The 25056-nt window shown below is 37.6% G+C and overlaps 1 protein-coding gene across 1 annotated transcript in view; it reads right to left on the bottom strand.

Annotated features, from left to right (window-relative positions):
• Positions 1-25056, bottom strand: part of ASXL3 (ASXL transcriptional regulator 3) — a 220263-nt gene that overhangs the window by 59242 nt on the left and 135965 nt on the right. The window contains 1 exon segment of the mRNA XM_049900833.1: positions 13782-13945. Coding sequence (XP_049756790.1) covers positions 13782-13945 — 164 coding nt within the window.

Here is a 25056-nt window from a genome sequence, read left to right as displayed (position 1 = left end):
TGTTATTGTTGTTGTGTGCTGTGGAGTTAACTCCAACTCATAGCGACCCTATAGGACAGAGTAGAACTGCCCCAATGGGTTTCACAGGCTGTAATCTTTATGGTAGCAGATTGTCAGGTCTTAGCAGCTGAGTACTTAACCACTGTGCCACCAGGGCTCCTTACAGTAAGGCTGAAGTTTCTTATTCTCCATTCCCATATAAACTGGCAGTTAAATATATTATATGTATCTGTGTGAGTGTGTATTCTATAAATTAGATAAGTTAATAAAAAGGTAATTATGTAAATATCAGGTGATAAACATTAAATATTTCATGATCTGATATGCTAATGGCCATTGGTAATACATAAAGATATCATTTTGGGTCATGAGGGTGCCTCTCAGTGCCCTACTTAAAGGAGGAGGAAAGTAGTTTAATGCCCAGAATGGTACACTTCTCTATTAACCATCATACACATGGGACTGAAATTAGTCTGTTTGTTGGATTGTCTATTAACATGCAATTTCTTGTAAATCTGTAATTCAATCTAGTCTATACATTATTTCACATACAATGAACCATATACTAATAAACAGGATTTGATGGCAATGGGTTGTTTTTTTTTTTTTGGTATTCAGTTATCTAAGAAATGACTAGCATATAGATAAAATCAATTCCCTCCACAAGCATAAAGCCCAAATAGCAAGAATGGAAAGATCCGGGCATGGTCTGCAAGGAACTCTTTGACCATGCGTGATTCACTGTCACCAGTAAGTGGCTTTGTCGAGAAGGAATATTGGATTTCCTAAGTACTTTAGGATACGCCTTCAGAAGCAGGGAAAAAGCCAAAGTGTCAGTTCCATTAAAATAATTACCACTCAAACACCTACTTACTTTTACCTACAAGCTTAAGATACAAGTATTTTTCGTATCTTTAATACTTTTGAATTTTTATAAAATTAGGTAAATTTTAAAACGTTAGGTAAATTGACATTTCATTATATACGTTATGTGTGGAATAAAATATCAGTGTAATTTTTAAATCAATATATACAGTACATAGAGCAATCTCTAAGAGGCCCTGAGTTATTGCAAATGAATAAGCTATTTCCATGGAGGAAAAAAGATGGAAAGCCCTTTCCCATTTGCATTTATAAAGGCTGCGTGACTTCTTTAAATATATACACTGATGCCAACAGAGCCATCAGAAATCAATAAATCACATTCTCATGTGCTGTAAAATGTCTGACATGCACATTCATTTTCCTAGTCCAAAATTCCCCCACAAAAGAGACTGTGTAAATGTTCCATTTTAGTTTAATGACATTCGCCACAGTTACGAGTATGTGCATTATTGCCAGTCAGTGCAAAAACCTGAAGAGCACAAAGCCAGATGAGGTTTTAAAGAGCCTGCACAGTACATATCCTTCAGGGGCTAGTCATTCAACAGACCACAGACACACAGTTACAAATGCACAACAAAACTGGGAGATTAGTAAGAATGAGTTGAAATGCTCTAGTGACCAGTGGGACCAAAAAATAATAAGCCTAATTTATTTAAAAGCAGTTGGGGGACGGTACTCTAAGTATTTGGAAAGATGGTCCTGCGAGCCCTGATACCACCCACGGAGGCAGGGATGAGCATCACTAAAAAATGATACAGATGACAGAAGTGGCAACAACCTATTCATCAGTTAGCTTCAATTTGAAAATGTAATAAAAACCTAAATATGACTCCACTTTAGCTGACATTTATACCGCCAGCTGCCATCTATTTTAAAAAGGTCACAGAATTGTTCTACGTAGACACAGCTTATAAATTACAAATTCTAAAGAAAGGAGAGATTTGCTATGTATAATCTAGGAGGTTCTAAAAATTCTCCAAGTACATCTTGCAGAGAGCAGAGCGGTACGCAAAGGCATGTCTGGCTACAAACCGGAGCACTGAATTAAGCCCATATTCTCCTACGTGAACTGAATGAAGAACCACCTATCTATTGCTCTACCTACTCCCTAGCACTGACCAATGCTGCTCTGAACCCCTGGAGTCTTTCTTTGTTCTCTGACCCAAAATAATGTGGCGAAGGAGATGACTTTTGATCCATATCTTTACCTAATCCTGATTGTATCTCAAGTGTGTTATTCTGAGATTCTACGACGCTCCATTCATCAGCAAACCTTTTTCCTTTAAACGCCTTTTCCTCTCTCCGAAACCTCCCCTCACATCACCCCCTCTGACCTTACTTTCCTCCCTCTCCAGCCCCCATAATCATCCACTCCAACAAGTACTTCCCCAAGTCCTCTAACGTCTCTCAACTCCTTCGATTTGAGCCTTTATAAATCTCCAACTCATGCAAAATTCAACGTATTATACATTTGTTACCAAGCTAAATGTTCAAATATTTACATTGCTGGGGTGGAAAAAAAAAAAGGAGCCTTGGTGGCACAGTGGTTGAGAGCTACAGCTGCTAAACAAAAGGTCAGCAGTTCGAATCCACCAACCACTCCTTGGAAACCCTACAGGAGAGTTCTACTGTGTCCTAGAGGGTTGCTATGAGTCAAAATCAACTCCACACCAATGGGTTTTTTTGTTTGGTTTGGGGTGAAAAATAAAGCATAGACTAACTTCGTCCACCGTCACTTAACCCCCCATGGGCCCCCCAATGCTGCTCAGCAACTACTGTTCCCTCAGGTTAAATTCCTATCATAGTCCATACAGCTGCTTTCCAAAGCCTTTTTATTCTCCTGAAACCCTAGTCCTCTGGCCTTCAAGCAGAGGACATCACCATCCAGCTGAAAACCCTTCGCTTCCCACTACGCTTTTCACATTTCATTACTTCTTCACCCCGTTCTTTCTCACTTCCGTCCGGTCTCAGAAATCAGTACATTTTTTCTTTAACAAGTCTCTCTAACATAGTTCATCCCTTCACATCTGTTCCAAAACTTTGGGCAATAAATCATACCCTCTCTCTTCTATGTTCATTTTTTCCCATCCACTGTTCCCTTATTTTTAGGCCAAAAACATGCTTAAGTATATTTCTGGCTTGAAAAAAAATTACCAATCCTTTGCTATTCTCATATGTGCAATAAACACTTACTGTCTAAAAGCTGTATTCAATTTCCCCTCCCCAAAACTCAATTACCAACTCCTGATGATTTTATTCCCAAAATGTCTCATGATTTAGGTCATTCCTTTCCATTCTATACTGGCTTCGGCTAAACCTATTGTGTTGATCAGGCCTGCTGTATTAGCCTTATAACTGACCGCCCAGCCTATATATTCATTATTTATTCAGGAAACATTCACTGAGCAACTTACTATGTGCCAGGCACAATGAGTAGGAGGAAAAAAGCCACTGTCCTGGAGTGTTTAATCTCATGAGGAAGACAAATACATAAACAAATGAATTACAGACCATGATAAGTACTGGGAAAGAGATAAATAAAACACAGGACAGAGAAGAACCTAAGGAGGATACTTTAGATGGGAGGGGAAGCAAGAAAAGCCTCTATGGGGAGATGACATTGAGACCTGGTGGATGGAAACGAGTTGGCCATGCCAGAAGCTGCCAGAAAAGCATTCCTGGAAGAGCTTGAGCAAGTGCAGAGGCTAAGAGTTTGAGGGACAGAAAGGAGGATGGTGTGGCTAAACCACAGCAAGGAGAAGAGTGAGGGGATCTCCCTCCCCAATTCATGTTTCACTCTTTCACTAGAGTTTTCCTTCTAAAATATAAATCTTGGCATGTCATGCTCCAAATGTAAACTCATGGTAAGTTCTACATTGTGTATGTGACATTAGAGACCTTTTCATTCTGCTTGTTCCAACCTGCATTTCTAGCCTCAACTTACTCATCCTTCATTCCAGCCACCCCATTGTTTGTTGATAGACATCATGTCCCTCTCTGCCTTTGTGTCTCTGGGATAGGAATATCATGCGGGGGAAACAGCACGATCTTGGAGTCAGTCAAATCTGTGTTCAAATTCTAGCTTCCATGTTTTTACTTGGAAGAAGTTAAGTCAGTCTTTTTCTCTTCCTGATCCTCAATTCCACACCTTTTAGTGAGGTAAATAATACTGACTTTTTGGAGAGTTATTGTAAGGAGTAGAGTCCCTGGGTGGCACAAACAGTTAAGTGCTCAACTACCAACCGAAAGATTGCTGGTTTGAATCTACCCAGAGGCGCCTCGGAAGAAAGACCTGGTGATCTCCTTCTGAAAGACCACAGCTGTTGAAAACACCATGGAGTGCAGCTCTACTCAACACATGGGTCACCACGAGTCAGAACTGACTTGAAGGCAATCAGTTTTTTTTTTCTTTTATTAAAAGGATAACTATAACATTTGCAAAAGGTTTAGTATTTTAAGTTACCAACATTATTATTGGCACATTTGGTTTCCTATGCTTGGAATGCCTGTCACATTTATCTGGTAAACTCCCTGGATTTTCCAATACTCAGTTCCAATGACATCTTATCTTTGACGCCCTCTCTCCTACAGAAAAAAAAAACCTACAGATGGAATATAATTACCTTCTCTAAGTTCTCCCCAAAACCCGAAACCAGATCCATTGCTGTAGAGTCGATTCCAACTCATAGTGACCCTACAGGACATATTAGAACTGTCCCGTATGGTTTCTAAGGAGCAGCTGTTGGATTTGAACTACCAATCTTTTGGTTAGCAGCCGAGGTCTTAACAACTGCTCCACAGCACTATGCACATACTACCACCATGGCATAGTTCCGTAACTACAGATTTTTACATCTCTCTGCCCTTTAGGACATTACCTCCCTCAGCTAAGAGCTGGGCTCATTCATTCTTGTATCATCAGTGCTTAGCTGAGTTTGGCACAGAATGGACGTTAAATAAATGTTGATGGAATGAATGAATTAATTACATATTCTGATTTCCCATTTGTTATGGATTGAATTGGGACCTCCCAAAATATGTTTATAAATCCTAACCCCTATAATTGTGGAATAATAATAATCTATTTGGGAATATGGTTTTTCTTTATTATGTTAATGAGGTCATATCAGTGTAGGGTATGTCTTAAGGCAATCACTTTTGAGGTACAGAAAGAGCAGACCAGGCAGAGAAGAAGGAAGCACATAGAGAAAGATTGGTGCCACCCGGAGATCACCAAGGAACCCAGGAGAGAAGCTGAGAGACAGGATTTTCCCCCAGAGGGGACACAGAGAGCCTTCCCTTAGAGCCAGTGCCCTGAATTTGGACTTCTAGCCTCTTTAACTATGAGAAAACAAAATTTCTACTTGTTAAATACTTGTGGTATTTCTGTTATAGCAGCATTAGGGAAGTAAGACACTATTCTTTCCTCAACCCACTAGAATGTGCCTACATCGATATCATTCAACTTTCTCAATAAGTCTGTCAGTCAGGAGTCCTAGCAGGGACAGATGGCTCATTCAAGTTAGGATCATTTGAAGAAAGCAGATTCCAAAAAACCCATTGCCATCGAGTCGGTTCCGACTCACAGTGACCTTATTGAGTTTCCAAGGCTGTAAATCTTCACGGAAGCAGACTGCCACATCTTTCTCCTGCAGAGCCGCTGGAGGTTTTGAACAGCTGACCTTTTGGTTAGCAGTTGAGCAATTTAACCACTGTGCCACCAGAGCTCCTAAGAGTAGAATAAAGTGACTATATATAAAAGTATTGTCGGGGTGTAGGGAAACCACAGAGGGCAGTACAGTAAACTGAGCTAATAATGGAAGATGGATATTTGACCTGAAGGGTGAGGGAGGAAGGGCTTACCAGAATTCGGACAGAGAGAGGACCTCGAGAAGAGGATATTCTGACAGAAGCTTGTCAGTGGATGTAGCCTGTGCTGACCACACAGGGCAGGAGCAATTCACACCCCTTTTCCTCCCTCTAATCCCTGCTGGGGCTCCCCTTTAGCTGAACCCAATCAGAAGCCTGAGGGTCTTTCCTTCTCCCTCCTGAATAAGCCAGACCCGTGTTAGAGAGGAGGCAGAGGGAACCATGAGGGCCCAAAGCAGGATCAGAGCCCAGTGGGGTGCGGCAGGCATCCGTGTGGAGGGGAGGCCTCATGAGGAGTTGCAGAGTCAGAGCACAGCAAGGGATGCATCACACAGAGGAGTGGCCTGGTGTGCAATGTCAGAGCTCAAGTAAGGGTGGGTGAGGGGGGCATGTCACTGAGAGTCAGAGCCTGAGTGGAGAGAAGAGACCATCCATATTGGAAGGCTTAAGAGTCAAAATAGAAGACTGGCTACCTACAAGGGGTTGACCAAATATTTAGATAAATTAAGGATGATAGTAGCTGGGTTTCTTACTATCAGAGAAGTGACTGACAACTACAGAAAGGATAAAAAACTAGAATGAACCCTGGAGTGCTGGATTAAGATTGGAGTAATCAGTGTGAATTGATGTTGTTAGGTGCCATCAAGTCAGTTTCAACTCAAAGAGACCCTACGTACAACAGAACAAAACACTGCCCAGTCCTATGCCATCCTCACAATCCTTGAGTCCGTTGTTACAGCCACTGTGTCAATCCATCTTATTGAGAGTCTTCCTCTTTTTTGATGACGCTCTACTTTACCAAGCATGATGTCTTTCTCTAGGGACTGGCTTCTCCTGATAACATGTCCAAAGTATGTGAGACGTAGTTTCGCCATCCTTGCTTCTAAGGAGCATTCTGGCTGTACTTCTTTCGACAGATTTGTTCAATATTCTTTGCCAACACAAACACAATTCAAAGCCATCAATTCTTCTTCCACCTTCCTTATTCATCATCCAGCTTTCACATGCATATGATTGAAAACACCATGGTTTGGGTCAGGCATACCTTAGTCTTCAAGGTAACAAAGATGTGAATTGATGGCTTACAATATATTAGAGAGATACAGAAATGAAGAGAGATATAAATTCCACTGTGTTTATATATTGTGAATAGGCTCATGTACTCTCTTCTAGACAATGTTCCTTGTTCCCACGACACAGAGGCAGGAGAGGTGTCCTAGATCTGCGAGCAGCAACACACTAATAAGAAAGAACGCACCTCTTACCCAATCTTGATTTCTAAATATCTTTCTCGACTAAAGGGAGCTAGAGAGCTCCTTGGAGAAAGAGCTAATTCCAGGGCTGGAGTAGGAAAGGTACAAGATGACACTGGAACACCTTGATGTGTTTAAAAGGAAGGAAGCGTTCAAAGAATGATGGAGAAATGTCAAAGGACAAGGAACCAGCTTGAAGGGGCTCCCACTGGCCAAATGTGGACAACTGAGCATCAAAACAAAGACAGTAAGAGTAACCTATTGAGATAATGGGAAACAATGAATCCATGCAAATATAAATTAATAAATTGAGAAAGTTTAAGGAAGGATAGAATATTTACAAGGATTAAAAGTACTTCCTCTCAAAATACTATTCAATTACAAACAGGAGAGGAGGAACTTTACAGTAGACAAGGTGGCAGATATATCTCAATCAAGTGAACATCAATATCAGTATCGCAACAAATCAAAATTATGTACTATCAGAGAGTCCTGGACAGAGCTGGAGAAAAATGTAGAAAAGAATTCAAATTCACATAAAAAGACCATACTTAATGTTCTGTCAGAGACTGAGGGAACCCCCAGAACTATGGCCCCCAGATGCCCTGTTAACCCAGAACTGAAACCACTCGTGAAGCCTACTCTTCAGACAAAGATTAGACAGGACTATAAAACAAAAAAATAATACACTTGAGGAACATGCTTCTTAGTTTAATCAAATATACGAGACCAAATGGGCAGCTCCTGCCCAAAAGCAGGATGAGAAGACAAGAAGGGGCAGGAACTGGTTGAACGGACACAAGAAACCCAGGGTGGAAAGGCGGAGTATGCTGTCACACGGTGGTGACTGCAACCAATGTCACAAAACCATATGTGAAAAACAACAACAAAAATTATGTACTATCTACTATACGGAGAACACAGGATCATTTACGGTATTCCTCCCAAAGGTACATACTTGGAATCTCATCACAAGGAAACATCACAAATTGGCTTATAATCTTCAGAAGTATCAAGACCATGCAAATCAAGGGAAGACTGAAGAACTGTTCTAGAATGGAGACTACCTAATTGCAACAGCAGATTCTGTCCTGGATCTTCTTGCTAAAAAATGACATCATTGGGACAACTGGATAAACAGAATAAGGCCTGAGAATCACATGGTAATAATGATAGCTAGTAATTTCCTGATTTTGACTGGCTGCATTGTGGTTATGTATGAGAACATATACCCTTAAAATCACAATATATTGGCACGGGTTCTTATCAGGCTGGAAACTTATTCTCCGTCGTATCTTCAAGTTTTCTAAAAGTCATTGATTATTTAATTAAAAAAAAAATTAAAATAAAAAACAGAAGGTACAAGCCCTCCTGATATGGTAGTCCATAAATGGTTTAGCCTCCTGGAGATCAAAACAGAGCAAAGAAGGTTGTAGGGTGGTGGGTCTTAGGGACAGAGGAAAAGACACCCTATTCATTCCCCAAGGACCTCCTAATGTCCATCTGACACTGCTGCCTGTAGGTGATCTCCATATTGACAACCACTCAGGGATTTGATATTTTCTATTTCCTCTTTCCTATCCATCTTCTTATCTACCTTCACTCACAAATACATGTTTTCCTCTGGGACAACTGTCATGTCTCCTAATCTCATCAGATCTCACAGCTGAAACAACAATCTTTGTATATTTTATCCCTAATCCTGTCTTCTCCGGTCTCAAAACCTGAATATATAACCATTTTCCAGACTCTTCATAAAGAAAAAATTTCTCAACTCAATGTGACAAATACAAACTCATTACATACCCCACTTCAGTGGGCACTGTTGGTTTGCCTACCAAGCAACCTTTCCCATACCCCTCCCCATGTCACATCCCCTAAACAAACTTCCTAAAACTCACATTTTTAAAGTATCCCTGACCTCTACCACAACCTACCGTTTACTTCAGGGGATGGTGGGCGCACTCTTAAGCTCCAAGGGTAGGTCTCATTAGTTTAGGCTAATTTGCATACCCCATTCCCTTTACTAAAGTCATTGTTTAAGAAATGGCCATATGACCTAAGTAATAGTCAGTGTAAATCTTGTGCCTTTTGCTTGAAATACTGGGATAGATGTACTTTCCCCATGCATGTGAACCAAGAGGCAAGCACCCTTATTTGGTTTAGGTACCCATCCTATCACAAAGGGCCTCTGTTTTAGAATAAAGCCAATTCCAACAGAAAAGTTTTAAAAATTAATCGATAAATAATAATTAAATAGGTCCTTGATAATAACTTTTTTTTTTTTTTTCTGGTGGTGCTGTAGTTAAGCATTCAGCTGCCAACCAAAAGGTCGGCAGTTTGAATCCACCAGTTGCTTCCTGGAAACCCTATGGAGCAGTTCTACTCTGTCCTATAGGGTTGCTGTGAGTCAGAATGGATTTGACAGCAGTGGGTGGGTTGATAATAACTGAATCCCAGGCTTAATAATCAGAAGCCTACCCTAGCCTCGATACTTCTAGTTATCTGAGCCAATAAATCCCCTTTATATTTAAATCACTTTGAGTTGGATTTTTTGTTACTTACAGTATAATGTGTGAAAAAAAAAAAAAAAAACCCACTGCCATCGAGTCAATTCTGACTCATAGCGACCCTATAGGACAGGGCAGAACTGCCCCACTGGGTTTCCAAGGAGCGCCTGGTGGATTTGAATTGCCGATCTTTTTGGTTAACAGCCGTAGCACTTAACCACTACGCCACCAGGGTGTCCATAGTATGTGAAGGGGAGTAAAATTAAATATCAAGCTAGATGTGACAATGTTATAAACACAGCTAGGAAGAAGTAAAAATTCAATCTAAGATAAACAGTCCGGTAAAAAAAACACAGAACCAAAAGTACAAATGTACAGAAACAAAACAGCCAGAGAGGTTGGCTTAATGACAGTTGGCACTGGCAAGAAAAATGAGAAACTGGGATTCTCATGTTGTAAGGATGTGATAATGGAATGAACTGCAGGTAATTATGGGTCCAGAGTAAGAGGCCTTGAAGGGCTGCTTCAGGGGAGAAATTTAGGCAGAAGCCTGAGGGTATTCAAAAAAAAAAAAAGAGAGAGAAAAACAAGGAAGCTGGAAGCTTGAAATTTTGGCTAAATATACAAACCTTTGTACATGTGTAATTCTTGGGTGTTTGATGTAATTGCGATATTTCCCTCTGACTCAAAAAAATCTGTGTAATCAGATTCACGCTTCCATGCCTTCTTTCCTTGTCTCGGCCCAGGAAACAGTGATTTTTATCCCTAGTTTGATATTGATAAACTGGGTTGAAGTAGCAGCTGTTTTGGTTGTCTGCTGAATCAACTCGCCTGCTCCATTCAGCAAGGTAAGAATTTTGAGCCCACCTTGAGCAGGGCACAGAGATGAAGCTCTAACTTTCTTGTTATCATGTGCTGACAGGCCCACAGGGCCTCTCTGTTCTGAGAAGTCACCCTAGATAAAATCTCTAGTTGCGTTCTAGACCTCTAACAACCTCACCCCACAGGCAATCTGTCATTTATGCCTACTCATTCTGGGTTGAAAATATGTCCGGAATTCATTCTTTTCATATCCAAGGCCAGTACCTAAGGTCAGATCCTATGGAATATCTCAACTACTGCAGTTGTCTCTTAACCAGTCTCCCTGAGTGTTATCTCTCTGCCTATCCAATCCATCATTCCCAGGGCTACTACTTCCTACGAGAACGAATTTTGTTTATCCTTTGGATTCTCTTCCCCTCCTCTATGTCCAGTCATTAAACTATTTGTTATTTTATGCATGCTATTTCTCATTTGAAAAATAATTTATGATAACCTCTGATTTAAAAAAAAAAAGTTCAAAGAGCTTAGCCTGCAACCAGGTCATCAAAGTTGTCAACCATATTCCCCTTCAGCACAGTATTCCACTAATTTTCCCTTTTAAGATGCTCCAATCATTCTGCACTACTGAACATTCTGGAACACAACAACCAACAAGTCTTTGTAAATGATATACTCTCACTCTGTAAAATTTACTTTCCCTTAGCTCTACTTATGAAACACCTACCAGCCTTTCAAGGTCCAACTTAACTATCCTTCTACCATATTCTCCAATGCTACTTTCAGATTAAATTTCTTCACCTTCTATGTCTTTTCAGGGCTCTCTTTATACTTCTATTGACCATTTATGGGACTCTTCCTGGTCTTATACTAAATTTGGCACAGATTTCTGGTTATTAAACTTTTTTCACAGTACTGAGCAACATGTATATATCTCAGTGAAAGGTGGTTTTTCTCTTCTACTTGCCTGCTATTCTTCCACAAGATTCATCCTTGTAACCTCTGTATGCAGCAAAATATGTAGCATACAATAGATGCTCAATAAATATTTTGACTAAATAAATAATTTCTCAATGGACTATATGTTATTTGATGACAAGTGTTGAGCCATGGAAACCCTGGTGGCATAGTGGTTAAGTGTTACAGCTGCTAACTAAAAAGTCAGCAGTTCAAATCCACCAGGTGTGCTCTGGAAACTCTACGGGGCAGTTACAGGGTCACTATGTCTTACACGGTCGCTATGATTCATAACTGACTCCACGGCAATGGGTTTGGTTTGGTTTTATTGTACCTTATTCATTTTTATTTCTCACTGTGACTAGAAAGAACTGAGTAACAAAAACTCCTACAGGCTGAATAATATATTGAATTTAGACTCTGGCCCCTGAAGCATTTGACTAAACCTAGGACAATCTGTAATTTCTTCATTCAAAAATGGTTCATTGAACACTTTGTGTATGCCAAACCATTTCCCAGGAGCTGGAGGTAGGGTTGTAAACAGATAAACTACGCAGATGTTGAAGTGGAGAAAACGTGTAAGCAAATAAATCAGCGCTGCAAAAAAAGTTTCTTTTGTAATGACTGAATCATATTCTCAGTCATACAAGCTTGAAACTTGAGAGTCATCACTGGCTTCTCCCTATACCTCGCTTCAAATGTTATTTTTCAAAATGTAAAACTGCATCCTGATGATGACGATGATTGCATTATCCTCCTCATCTTGGATTTCAATGCTATTCCCCAAATTCAAGCCCTCATTATGTCTCTTGGAACAACTAAAACTGCTTTCTAACTATTCCTTCCCCTTTCATGCTTCCCATCCCTAACATTAGCATTCAGTACTGCCAGAATAATCTTCTTCAAAAGCCATGCTGTTATTACATTTTGTTCTGCTCAAAAGCCCTCAATGACTTTGCATTGCAGACACAGGGAGACACTGCTCAGATACTTCAGCCTCATACTCAAGAAGTCTTCCAAAATCTGGTTCCAATCTGTTTTTCCAGATTCATTTGTACTGTTCTTCCAACAAGCTAGACTTCCACTATATTAACTTTTGTTTTTTTGTATCTTTTGAACTTTCACTTAGTACTTTCCCATCCTTTTTATTCAAATTCCCGTCCTTTTATATCTCAAGGTCCAATTCAAGGATTAAATTCGTCTCTGATTTTTCGCTTCTGATTAATGAAAGATCAATATACTTTGTGCTTTTCCCCCCTTACCTTAATCATTTCTACTTCGTTGTTTGGTTATTTACAAATATAGTTTATGTGTCCAAAACAGAGAACATTTAGTCATTCTTTCAATAAACATTTAACAAGCATGGACTGTCTATTATCCCAAAGCACCTAGAACATGCCATTTTCATAGTAAATGCTTAACAAATTTTTGTTGAGCGAAGGTAAACTCCCTGTTAAACAAAATGTACCCCAAATCAAAATAATCTTTTTCTACATAGGAACAATAATTACCACCAAAGAGATACATAAGAATGGTAGCAAAATGCTGCTCATCTTATTTTAACTATGTTAAGAGGTGGGTAAGTTAGTAGAAAACAGAATCAAAGAAGAAGCTAAAAAAACTTATTCAAAGTAATCTGGAAATATTGATTCAATCTTGGCCACTTTAATTCATGGATGTAGGTATCACTTTGAAATGCAAATTCATAAACGCACATGTATTATGTTCACCAACTGGAAACTATAACTGTCAACATTTATTGAAATAAGAATCAGAAGGAAGTTTTCCTAGATGCCATTTAATAATTTTTGTAGAACTTAATAAAAGTTTATGTGATTAAATTTTTTTTTCCTTTTATTTTCTAAGGAAACAGTTTGGCATGATTGATACCTGCTATTATGGGCCTGTATTTGTATTTCCTTATTTTGGAAGCTTTTCAAAAATATACTTATTACTCAAAGCATTTCCAGTTATACTAGAAAAAAAAAAGATAAAAGGTGATTATTTATAGGCAATCTTATTCATGATGATAGACTCTCAGAAGGCAACTGGAAACATAAATTTTAAATGCTTTTTGGAAAGAGTTGAGAATAAAAACATTTACATAATTTCTTAGAAACCCTGGCTTTTTTATGGCTGCACTCCAATATTCCCTCCGGGCAAAGGAGCAGCTACTTCAAAGATTTATTTGATAATGGAATGTCTGATTTCTTTGTTTTCCCATCCCAATGTGAGTAGGTCTGTTGTTTTCACTTGACACCATAATTTAAAATTTGAGTCGACTCATTACTGAGACTAAAAAATGGTTCTGTTTTGGCAGATTAAACAAAGAAACCGTTGATGGCAGCAAATATATACATAAATAAATTACATAAATATACTACATTATTAGAAACGGTCCATCCATCAGTCATCTTCCAAAACGGCCCTGACACATCATGGTAATATAAGTAGTAATTGATACCAAATGTTTAAAACTTCCACTTACCTGTCTGTCTACTTCTGGGAGCAAAAGCAGGAGGTATTGTTGGAAATGCTGAGGTAAGGAAGCAAACGTATGTTTATTTATTAATGCTCTCAAGTTAGTGTTGACAAGAATAGATCCTGGGGTTTCTATGTCAATGTCCTCAGCTTTGGTCCATTTCAAGTGTCCTGTAAGAAAGAAGCAAAAAGTATGAATTTACCATAGATTGGGGAAACAAAACACAATACACATACAAGTTCAATAATACATTTAATTCTACCCCTTTTAAATATTTCAAAATGGAAATCTCCAAAGCTTTCATTATGTTTTTGTCTTGCCTTAGTAAGCTTCAATTTTCATCATGTACCCTTCATTCTATATTTTAATTCAACCTAGCACCAGGTCCAGATAAAGAAGTACTTTAATTATAATCTTTCAATTAATTAGAGTTTTAAAAACTTTGAAAGCACAAACTCTAACAACTGCACCTTAGGTAGATTCTAGGATTGATGACAACAACAAGAAGAGTGCTGCTAATTTTAATAAGCATAAATGATAGCAATAAGAACTGTGCGCCTCCCATGTGCCAGGCAGAGCGCTAAGCACTGGAAGATTTTCATTCAGCATGTTTCTGAGGGTGATAATATAAAGTTTACCTGTAAGGTCTGAAATGCAAATATGTTCTCAAGGATAATTCCACAACTCAAGGCACACTGGCCTCCAACAAAAGGCTGTATGTATATTCACAACTCAAAACTATGACACACAAGAAAATAATCTGCTATAACGGACAGTGAGCTGATACAAACAGAACTGTTACTCTTAGCTACTTGAGCTAGGAGAATCATTTGAATGAGATTATAACAGTGTATGCGTTAAATCAGTGACCAGTAAATTGTGCCTTATGAACTAAATCCAGCCCAATACCTATTTTGGTAAATGAAGTTTTGCTGGAGCACAGACATGCTCAATTGTTTACACACTGACTATGTTTGCTCTTGCACTACACTACAGAGCTGAACAGTTGTGACAAATCACACAGCCAACAAAGTCTAAAATATCTCCTCTCTGGCCCTGGACATAAAAAGTTTGCTGATCTCAATTTTGGATTGTTAAAAACAAAAGAAAGAATAAAAACCATTATGGAAAAACACAGGACATTATGAAAAAAATAAGAGGCAGATTTGAAACAAAGCTAGACAGCTAGATGAGAAAATTTACTGTTTATAAATCTTAAAAAAAAAAATTCAATAAACACAACAGAAGAAATTTCGAGTAAATAAAATATGAAACCAAAAAATAAACAAGCAAAAAAACCCACTGCCATCGAGTCTATTCTGACTCACAGTGACTCTACAGACAGGACAGAACTGCTCCATAGGCTTTCCAAGGCTGTAATCTTTATGGAAGCGGACTGCCACATCTTTCTCCCGTGGAGCAGGTGGTGAATTTGAACCACCAACCTTACAGTTAGCAATCAAGCGCTTTACCACCATGCCACCAGGGCTCCTTATTTAAAGTCAAGGAAAATATGTAAAATTCAGTGTGAAAAATGATTAAGACAAGATACCACTACACACCTATTAGAATGGCTAAAATCCAAAACACTGACAATGCCAAACGCTGGCGAGGACGTGGAGCAACAGGAACCTTAATTCACTGCTGGTGGGGTGCAGAATGGTATAGCCATTTTGGAAAACACACTGACAGTTTCATACAAAGATAAACATAGCCTTACCATATGATCCAGCAATTACTGCATTTTTACACAAGTAACATGTGCCTTCTACGTTTGTTTGCCAACTGCACTCTCCCCCGATGAGGTATTTTTATAACTGCCGCTATGCCTATTTTTTTTTTACGTGTTGCCATAAAAAAATTAACATAGCGTACTTTTCAAAATACCTCGGCGTGGGCGGGGGGGGAGTGCAACTGGCAAACAAACATAAAAGGCGAGTGTTATTTGTGTAACAATATGGTACTTCTGAGACATTTACCCAAATGAGTTCAAGACTTATGTCCACAAAAAAAAAAAAAAAACCTGCATGCAAATGTTTACAGCAGCTTTGTTCATTAATAGCCGGTAGTTAGAAGCAACCAAAATGACCTTCAATAGGTGAATGAGTAAACAAACACTGGTAAATCCATATAATGGAATATTATTATTCAGTGATATAAAGAAAAAAGCTAACAAGCCACAAAAAGACATGAAAGAGCCTTAAATGCATATTGCTAAGTGAAAGCCGCCATTCTGAAAATCTGGGTACTATACGATTTCAACTATATGACATTCTGGAAAAGACTAGAGAGACAGCAAAAAGATCAGTGATTGCCAGGGGTCCAGGGAAGGAGTAAGGGAGGTGAAGAGGTAAGGAACAGGGCATTTTAAGGACAATAAAATAATTCTGTGTGATACTGCAATGGCGGATACATGACTTTTTCCATTTGTCAAAACTCATAGAACCGTGCAACACCAAGAATGAACCCTAATGTAAACCATGCACTTTAGTTAATGATAATGTATCAATATTAGTTCTTTGGTTATAAAATAAACAAACAGGTATATAAAAAGATAAATAAATAGCATTAAAAAGTCAGAAAATAGGATAAAGAAAAAATTAAGAGAAATATAACAAGCAATCAGAATATAGAATACATTCTGATTTTCTGAACCAAAAAAGCACAGAGGATGCCAGGAATGAAATATTTGAAGAACTAATGGTTGGAATTTTTTTTTTTATAATTGAAAAAATATATAATTCCTAAGACACAGCAAAATACCATATCTTATACAATTCCTACATCTGGTATATGGAAATCTTAAAACACTAAAAAGTAAAAATACTATCTTAAAATCTTTTTAAACATACATTACCTCCAATGGGATAACAATAAGAATTACAGAAACCTTATCAGCAAAAAGATAATAGAAGACAACAGAATATTTTCAAAGGGCCCAAGGAAAATAAGTGTAAATCTAGAATTTCATAACTATGTCACTCAAAAATGACAATGATATAAGAACATTTTCAGTATTTCAAATTGAAAGTCTGTTCCTTAAAAAGTTTTGCTGAAATAACCACTAGTGGATGTTTTTAACAAATAAAGAAGTTAAATCAGAAAACGAATGAGTGGGTTGCAAGAAATCAATGGTAAATAGACACGAGTAACTCCAAACACTGCCTGTAAAAAATATTATAATGACTAATTGGGGTTAAAACAAATAAGAAATAAAATATTAGACAATAATTTCATGCAAAATGGGAAGCTGTTGTTCTTTTTGTTAGGTGCCATCGAGTCAGCTCTAACTCATAGCAGTCCTAAGTACAACAGAATGAAACCCTGCTCGGTCCTGATCCTCACAATTGTTGCTGTGTACGAGCTCACTGTTACAGCAACTGTGTCAATCCATCACTGAGGGTCTTCCTCTTTTTTTGATGACCCTGTACTTTCCCAAGCATGAACTCCTTCGCCGAGGACTGTTGCCTCCTGATAACATGTCCAAAGAACGTGAGACAAAGTCTCACCATCCTTGTTTCTAGGGAGCATTCTGGTTGTACTTCTTCCGAGACAGATCTGTTTGTTCTTCTGGCAGTCCATGGTATAGCCAACATTCTTCACCAACACTGTAATTCAAAAGCATCAATTCTTCTTCGGTCTTACCTATTCATTGTCCAGCTTTTGCATGCACACGAGGCAACTGAAAATACCATGGCTTGAGTCAGGTGCACTTTAGTCTTCAAAGTGACATCCTTACTTTTTAACACTTTAAAGAGGCATTTTACAGGAGATTTGCCCAAGATGGAAAGGTATGATTGAAATTAGAGCACTAGAAAACCCTGGTGTTGTTTGAGAATAAGATAGAGATACGGATTCGTTCTTAACTTTGTTAAAACTCTATAGGTAGCCATTGGGGGGAAAAAAGAAAAACACTTTTAACTTCCAAATAAATGGATGGAAGGAAACCTAATCAATCAAATGGAAGGTGGAAATACAGAAAAAAAATGAAAACTAAAGTAAAATTAAGTCCAACAATTACAATAAAGATAAATGGATTTTCATATAAGAAAAATTAACAAGAACCAGTTATGAGTTGCCTATAAGAGACACACTTAAAATAAGAATCATATGGAAAGGATGGAAATGAAGAGATGAAACAGAAATTCAAAGCTACAAAAAAGAAATGCTGTAATATTAACTTCAGACAAAAGAGATAGAAGTAAAAAAAAAAAATTACTGGAGATGAGAAAGATCATTCCTTAAGTGTGTAAAGATAATTCGCTGGAAAGATAAAATCACCTTGAACTTGTATCTTTTTAAACAACACAGCCTCAAAATTATACACAAAATTAAGAGAATTAAAAAGAGAAACTGACATTGCACAGTTTCTCACAGTAGAAAGTATTAACATACTTTTATCAGAAACTGACAGATAAAGCAAAAAATTGTCTTCAGAATACAGAGGACTATAAAATCTCAATAATCAGTCTTGAAGCAATGAATTTAACACAAGGCTGTGTACCCAGCCATGGGAGAAAGCAATTTCTTTGTCAGCATTCAAGGAACATTAAGAAAAAAAAATTGACCAGTGAATTTCAACAAATATTGGAGAATGATATAAACTCCCCTGTTCTTTGCCCACGAAGAAATAAAATCAGATACCAGTTAACACAAAAATAACAATTCCTAAACTCATATTCCCATTATATATTTGGATATTCAAAAGCATACATCTAAGTACTTCACAAATCAAAGAAAAAAATTTGCAATGGAAATTATAAAATATCTGGATTCTAAATGACAATAATAAAATGTGTAAAATGGAGCTCAACTGGTTTTACAGACAAATTACTTATCTAAATTATACATATTAGAGACTGGGAAGAGATTGAAATTTTAAAGGGTAATTGTATAAATCAAAGTTAATTGTATAAATCAAGAAGTTAATAAATGAATAACTGAATAATTTCAGAAAGACAAAAAAGTATAGAAACATGAGCAGAGATTCATGAAGTAGAAAAGAACAAGACCAAAAATACCAAACCCATCTTTTTTGTTTTGTTTTTCAATTAGTCTAATCAAATAGATTTGTTGGCATAAACAAATATGAATAGGAATAAAAGGTGGGAATATAATATTAGATAAAGTATACATTTTACAAGCAGATCAAATTCTAATTAAAAATAGGTTTTAAAAAGCATTTTACATAATAATATGATTTTTGCCAATATCTTTGAAGATAAACTGAATTATTTTAATTTCACAAATTTCTAAATTTAACTTAAAATTAGAAAACTTAAACAGACTTGTAAAATTTTTTTAAAAAATGAATCAACAGGCAAAAAATTTCCCCCATACATAAAAAAAAAATACATAGTAAGTACAAATTATAAATAGCTGTAGAGATAAATTTTATCAATACATCAAAGAACTCTTGCATCATTTAATTTTTTACATATTCCAAAGAATCAGAAAAGAAAGCTTTCAATTAACTTTATGATGTTAATATAATCTTTATTCCAAAGTAAGGACACACAAGGATAGTATGAGAAAGGAAATTTATCAGCCATTCTTTGCATAGAAAAAAGAACAAATGTACTATCTATATTGAAAAAAAAAAGGGTAAATCAGGCACACTCCTAACATTTGTTAAATCAAGGAGATGTGTGTATAGGTGTCTGTTTGATACATTTTTCCACATGCTTGAGTTAGTAGTTCACAATTTAAAAAACATTAGACTGTAGAGAAAGGATCAGGAAGAAAATTCTTTTCTCAGCAATGGAGGAAAAGGCAAAAGAGGGACAGAGAAATGTTAAAAAAAAAATAAAGGAAAGGAATTTACTCAGTTCTTGTTATATGGCCTAAATAGTCTTCTATAAAGGAGTAGAGGTCATTTACTAGACTGATTCCCACTGGGAGGAGTACTGGGGAATTGAGAAAAATGTGAAACTTTTGAAACATATACAATAAGCAATTTAAGATGTAGGACGTATGCTGCTGGTTGCCATTTAAAATGGTTCAAGATCCTTAAGAATATCATAGAAGAGAAGAAACCTCAAAAGAAGCACATAGTCTCTATGTCAAGGCCCAAAGATCTATTTAAAAGATGTCCACTTAAGCAAAAACACATTTTACAATCCTGGAACAAAGATAAATTTGTTGCCACACAGGATGTTTAATTCTATTTTAATTATCTTTACACAGGTACTCTTAACTGGCTTAAGAACAATCCGATTATATCTGATTGTCTTATCTTATTAAAGCTGGTCCCTCATCTCCCTGAAGTACCCAGAGGAAGAAAAGACGCAGTCATTTTAGTGTCTAATACCCACATGTTTAGCAGACAGAGTCTATGGTAGCTGAGGTAGGACAAAGGCTGGTGGGGAAGCAACAATCCAAATTACCACAGTAAGAGTCTATGGTATCTAACAATGCACTAGGTTGGCCGAATGATAAAAATCGGGGAAATGTATCCCATTAGTGTCAGGGAAATTCTCTATTATTTTGACCACAGGGAGCTCTAAAGCCACCATTCTGAGTAAAGGCTGCAGACTCTGGAGTACTTGTTGATTGGTAGGTAGCCTGTGGGCTGAACGACTTCAATTTCCTAGAAAGGAACCCACAAAGGATTTATGCACAACATGTGTACAGACAGAGACGACACCCACTCAACAAGGGGAAGGAGGCACGTGCAACAGGAAGACCAGGGCCTTTTGCTACAAGGCAAACAGCCCAAAGAATGACAGAAAGAGGCCTTCAGGGTCTCAAAGAAGTTAGAAAAGAATAATTCTGAAATAGAGCCCTGAGAAGAAAAATCAGCTCTCAAAGAGCAAAGTGTAAAGGAACAACTATATCAGAGGACAAAATCTAGTCATCTAAGACATGAGTCAGCATAGTCTTCAAGAACAGAGAGACTGTAAAAAGCCTACTGGGGAGCGTTACATCCACTAAAATATAGTACCAGGGTTAAAGAACCATGGGGATTTGGTTGTAAAACAGAATGTAAATGTTATCAAGCTAAATGTTTTAAAAAAATAATATAACTAAAAAAAAACATGGAGATAGGAGGGAGTGTCAGTGTCTTTATTTTGCCATCTTTGATAACATGCTGTCCAACTGAAATGAACAGTTAAAAAGATAATCACTTCGATTTCAGTTTTTCATATTTTTAGAGAGAACTTTTAGAAATAAGAATATCCTTTGGTTAAGAATTTGGTTTTTTTTTTTTTTGGTTTTACTTCTATTCTTTATTATTTAACCTAAACTTAATTTAATTTAGTACTTTTAATTAAAATGGTATGATACGATTTTTCTAAAATGACCTCTGGCTATAGATAAACACTAAGAGATGCCAAATAATGTTTATAGAACACTGCGGATAATTTTTCAATGATAGGATTTGAAGTTATTCAAATTTTATTTTTATTCTTCTGCATTGATTTATTTAAGGAACATGAAACATTTTATAAAACCACCAAAGTCGTAATTCTCCACTACAAAAAGATTAAACCAAATAGAATATATTGGAATGAATCCCAGAAGTTGGTCTCTATTAAGGCATTTATTAGAACCCCTTTCTTCCATTAGTAGCTTAGGTTTGTTTAGCGAGCACTTTTTAAACTCCTACTCTGCGATTGGGTAGGAAGACATACAATTAAAAACTGGCTTAGGTCAAAGGCCCTGAATTCAAAGAACATACATTTCAGCAATGGAGAGTGTGAGAAATTAAGGAATACAAAACAAGTTGATAAGACAGTATTTATCATTAAACAATTTTTTTTTAAGTTCACAATAGACGTTCTAAGTGTTCTGAAAATGGTGAGATGATAATGCACTAAGGTTTGCTTCAGAAAACTTCATGGGGGAGATCTTAAATGTCTCTCATCCTTTGCTAAGACAAGCAGAAAGGGTATTAAGACAATTGATTAGGCAAGAAAAACACATACTTCAAACCTCATTTACAGCTAGCACCTACCCTTCATCCCCGGTAGCAGTTTCTGCTGCCTGGTTACTTGGTGGAGCCCAGGCAGTGTAGTGATTAACAGCCTGGCTGCTAACCAAAAGGTCAGCAGTTCAAATCCACCAGCCACTCCTTGGAAACCCTCTGGGGCAGTTCTACCCTGTCCTATAGGGTTGCTATGAGTTGGAATTGGCTCAACAACAATAGATTTGGGTTTTTTTCTTTGGTTATTTGGTAGTCTAGTATTTACTGTTATAATAATTTTCAAAACCTGTGATAATAAAAGAGACCTTGTACATATTGCTAGCGCTTGTTTTATATCAGAATAGTAGTTTCCACCACGCATGATTTAGAAATGGGAAAGGGACCTGCAAGGTTTTTATTTCGCTTGTTTTTTATATCATCAGAGAAATACTACCAAGATCTATTTTTTTTTAAACTGGTATTCATGTGTCCCATATTACCAATGTCAAACAGAAAGCTACTCAGAGGAATTTTCTCATAGTTTTCATCCATAACACTGGCCAAGAGCAAAGAAACAAAATCAAAATAAGAGAAAACCTACATACAAACAAAATAAAACAAAAAACCACAAAAGCAGTAGATTTCCATGCTTAGTGATATATTTCTCTTAAGAATTTCAAGATTACCATCAGAACTAGAATGGCTGAGGGATATTTAAATTATATATCTATCCATCTATCTATCCATCCATCCACCCAAACATGTATCATCCATCCATCCACCTGAAGGGGAAAACAGACTCTGCAAGGCTGAACATGGCTGCTCTCACGCTCTCTGTTAGTTCACTGCTGTTTTCCAAACCTCTGTTATGTGACCTTGCTGAGGCAGTCTTATATAACTCTCTGGCTTGAAGACACCTTTGTCCCTGACCACTATAAAACCTCTGCCCCCCTCTCCCCCCACCCCCCACTGCTGGGCACGGAGATCTGGATCTGCCTTGGTCCTCCTGTCACTGGGGACCACTGCCTCAGTATGTAAATCTCCCTAATAATAAAACTCCTTTGACACAACACTGAAGTTGCCTGCCTCTTTCTTTTGTCTCTAAGCACCCTTCAATTTTGCAGGCAAATTTCAAGTTATCGGTCCATGCCTGGACTCTCTATCATCTATCTATCTACCTACCTACCTACCTACCTACTTGCCTATTATTGTATTCCCCTAACCCTCTCCAGGGAAGAAGAGCATATGAAGGACTCTGAGGAAGTCTATGGTGTGTCCATTATTGTAGAGTCCTCTGGGAAACACAGTGGGATCCATTGTGCCTTAGGCTATACTCATTACATTTCAAGACACAAAAAAAACAAAACAAAAAACCTTTTCTGTTGAGTCCATTTCAAATTATAACAACCCTAAGGTGCACAGGGGTGGGATCAACTTTCTCTGCACTGGATCTGTAGCTAAACATCTGTTCACAAAGAATGACTGTCCCAAAAAGCAAAGGATCATTTTTATACAAACAGATGTAAGTAGCTGCACTACTACACTAACTCACTTATCCTGACAAACTTCCTAGCCCGCTCTGTTACTTAAAAGTAATTCATTCAAAAATGCATCTAGCACCTACCAAACAGGAGGGATGTAATGGGCGCTGTGAGGACTACAAAAATGGAACTACTGTTCCCAAGGAGTTAGCAACTTAACTAAATATTATTCTGATTCCAAAATGCTTCACAGCACATAGAATCTTCTATTCTGTAAGGTTCCTAAGGTCATAAACCTGTTGCCCTCGAATTGACTCTGACTCATGGCAACTTTATATGTGCCAGAGTAGAACTGTGCTCTGCAGGTTTTCGATGGCTGATCTTTCAGAAATAGATCACCAGTCCTTTCTTCCAAGACACCTTTGGGTAGACTGAAACCTCCAACCTTTCTGTTAACAGTCAAGCGCATTAATTGTCTACACCACCCAGAACTCCTAATATCATTTGTTGCCATGTGCCGCTGAGTTGATTCCGACTCATAGCGACTCTATAGGATAGAGTAGAACTGCCCCACAGAGCTTCCAAGGAGCGCTTGGTAGATTTGAACTGCTGACCTTTTGGTTCACAGCCGCAGCACTTAACCACTATGCCACCAGGGATTCCTTCATTTTTATAGGGCTGGGTATATAAGAGAGGTTTAATAACTACTGACTTCATTTGCACAAAATAAGCCATTCCACTCGGTTGGTTGCTAGGCTAGACACAGTTCCTTCCCAGTAATCACCTTCCATTTATTTTTGACAGATATTTACCTTAACTGACTAATTTTAAATCCCAATTTCTTTCTCTTCCTGTTTGATTTAGACAGGATCAACCAGTCAATCTTAATAGTTATAAGTGCTCCTTCCATGTGTAACTAGTGTACCTGCATTTTAACACCAGTGATGGACTCATCATGTCATATAATGCAATATGTAGCTCCCTGGTGGTGCCTACAGGCCTAAAACACAGGCTAGATGACTTGACATTCAAGCCATATACATAATTAATGGTTTAGGCTTTGGGGCTGGATATGCCTTGGCTTGTACCTTAAAAAAAAAAAAAAAAATGTTGCTGTCAAGTCGATTCTGACTCATAGCCACCCTACAGGACAAAGTAGAACTGCCCCATAGAGTTTCCAAGGAGCGCCTGGTGGATTCGAACTGCCGACTTTTGGTTAGCAGCTGTAGCACTTAAGCACTACGTATTTTGGGCAAACTCCTTAAACCTTGTGGGCCTCAGTTTCTTCAGCTGTAAAATGGAAATCATTTGACTGCACATAATTAACAAAAGGATTAAATGAGACAACTTATGTCAAACTATCTAGGCCATTGTATTACATATGGACAGTAAATACTATTAAGCTCCATTCCTCCATTAAAATAGCTTCATTATTTCAACTACTTGGTAGTCTAAAACTAAGCAGATTGAAAAGAACACAGTGGTCTCCTTTATTACCATTTTAATTTGCTAACAAGTCAGCTGAAGTACTTTTGACAGAGCACAGTTTTTAACATATACTTAGTGGCATACAAGATTTCCTAAGAGCAGATTTGCATATCACCTTTATATATTCAGTTGACTCCCAATTAAAAAAAAAAAAAAGGTTCTGATTCTGTAACTACTTACTTGAGCATGAGCATCCAGGAAACAATGACTGGAATTCAAGAAACCCTGACTGATAATCTGAAGTACCTGGGAGAATCCTGCTACCATAGTATACCTTTGTGGGTTTTCAGACCTTAAATTAGCTAAGTTAACAAATGGTGAGACCTTCTGTCCCAACAGCTAAGCACTCAGCTGCTAATGGAAAAGTTGGTGGTTTGACCCCAAGTAGCAGTTCCACAGGAGAAAG

This window comes from Elephas maximus, chromosome 11 (genome assembly GCF_024166365.1).
Source record: "Elephas maximus indicus isolate mEleMax1 chromosome 11, mEleMax1 primary haplotype, whole genome shotgun sequence".
Taxonomy (NCBI): Eukaryota; Metazoa; Chordata; class Mammalia; order Proboscidea; family Elephantidae; genus Elephas; species Elephas maximus.
The sequence above is the reverse complement of the archived record's forward strand: the minus strand, read 5'-3'. Positions and strand labels throughout refer to the sequence as shown.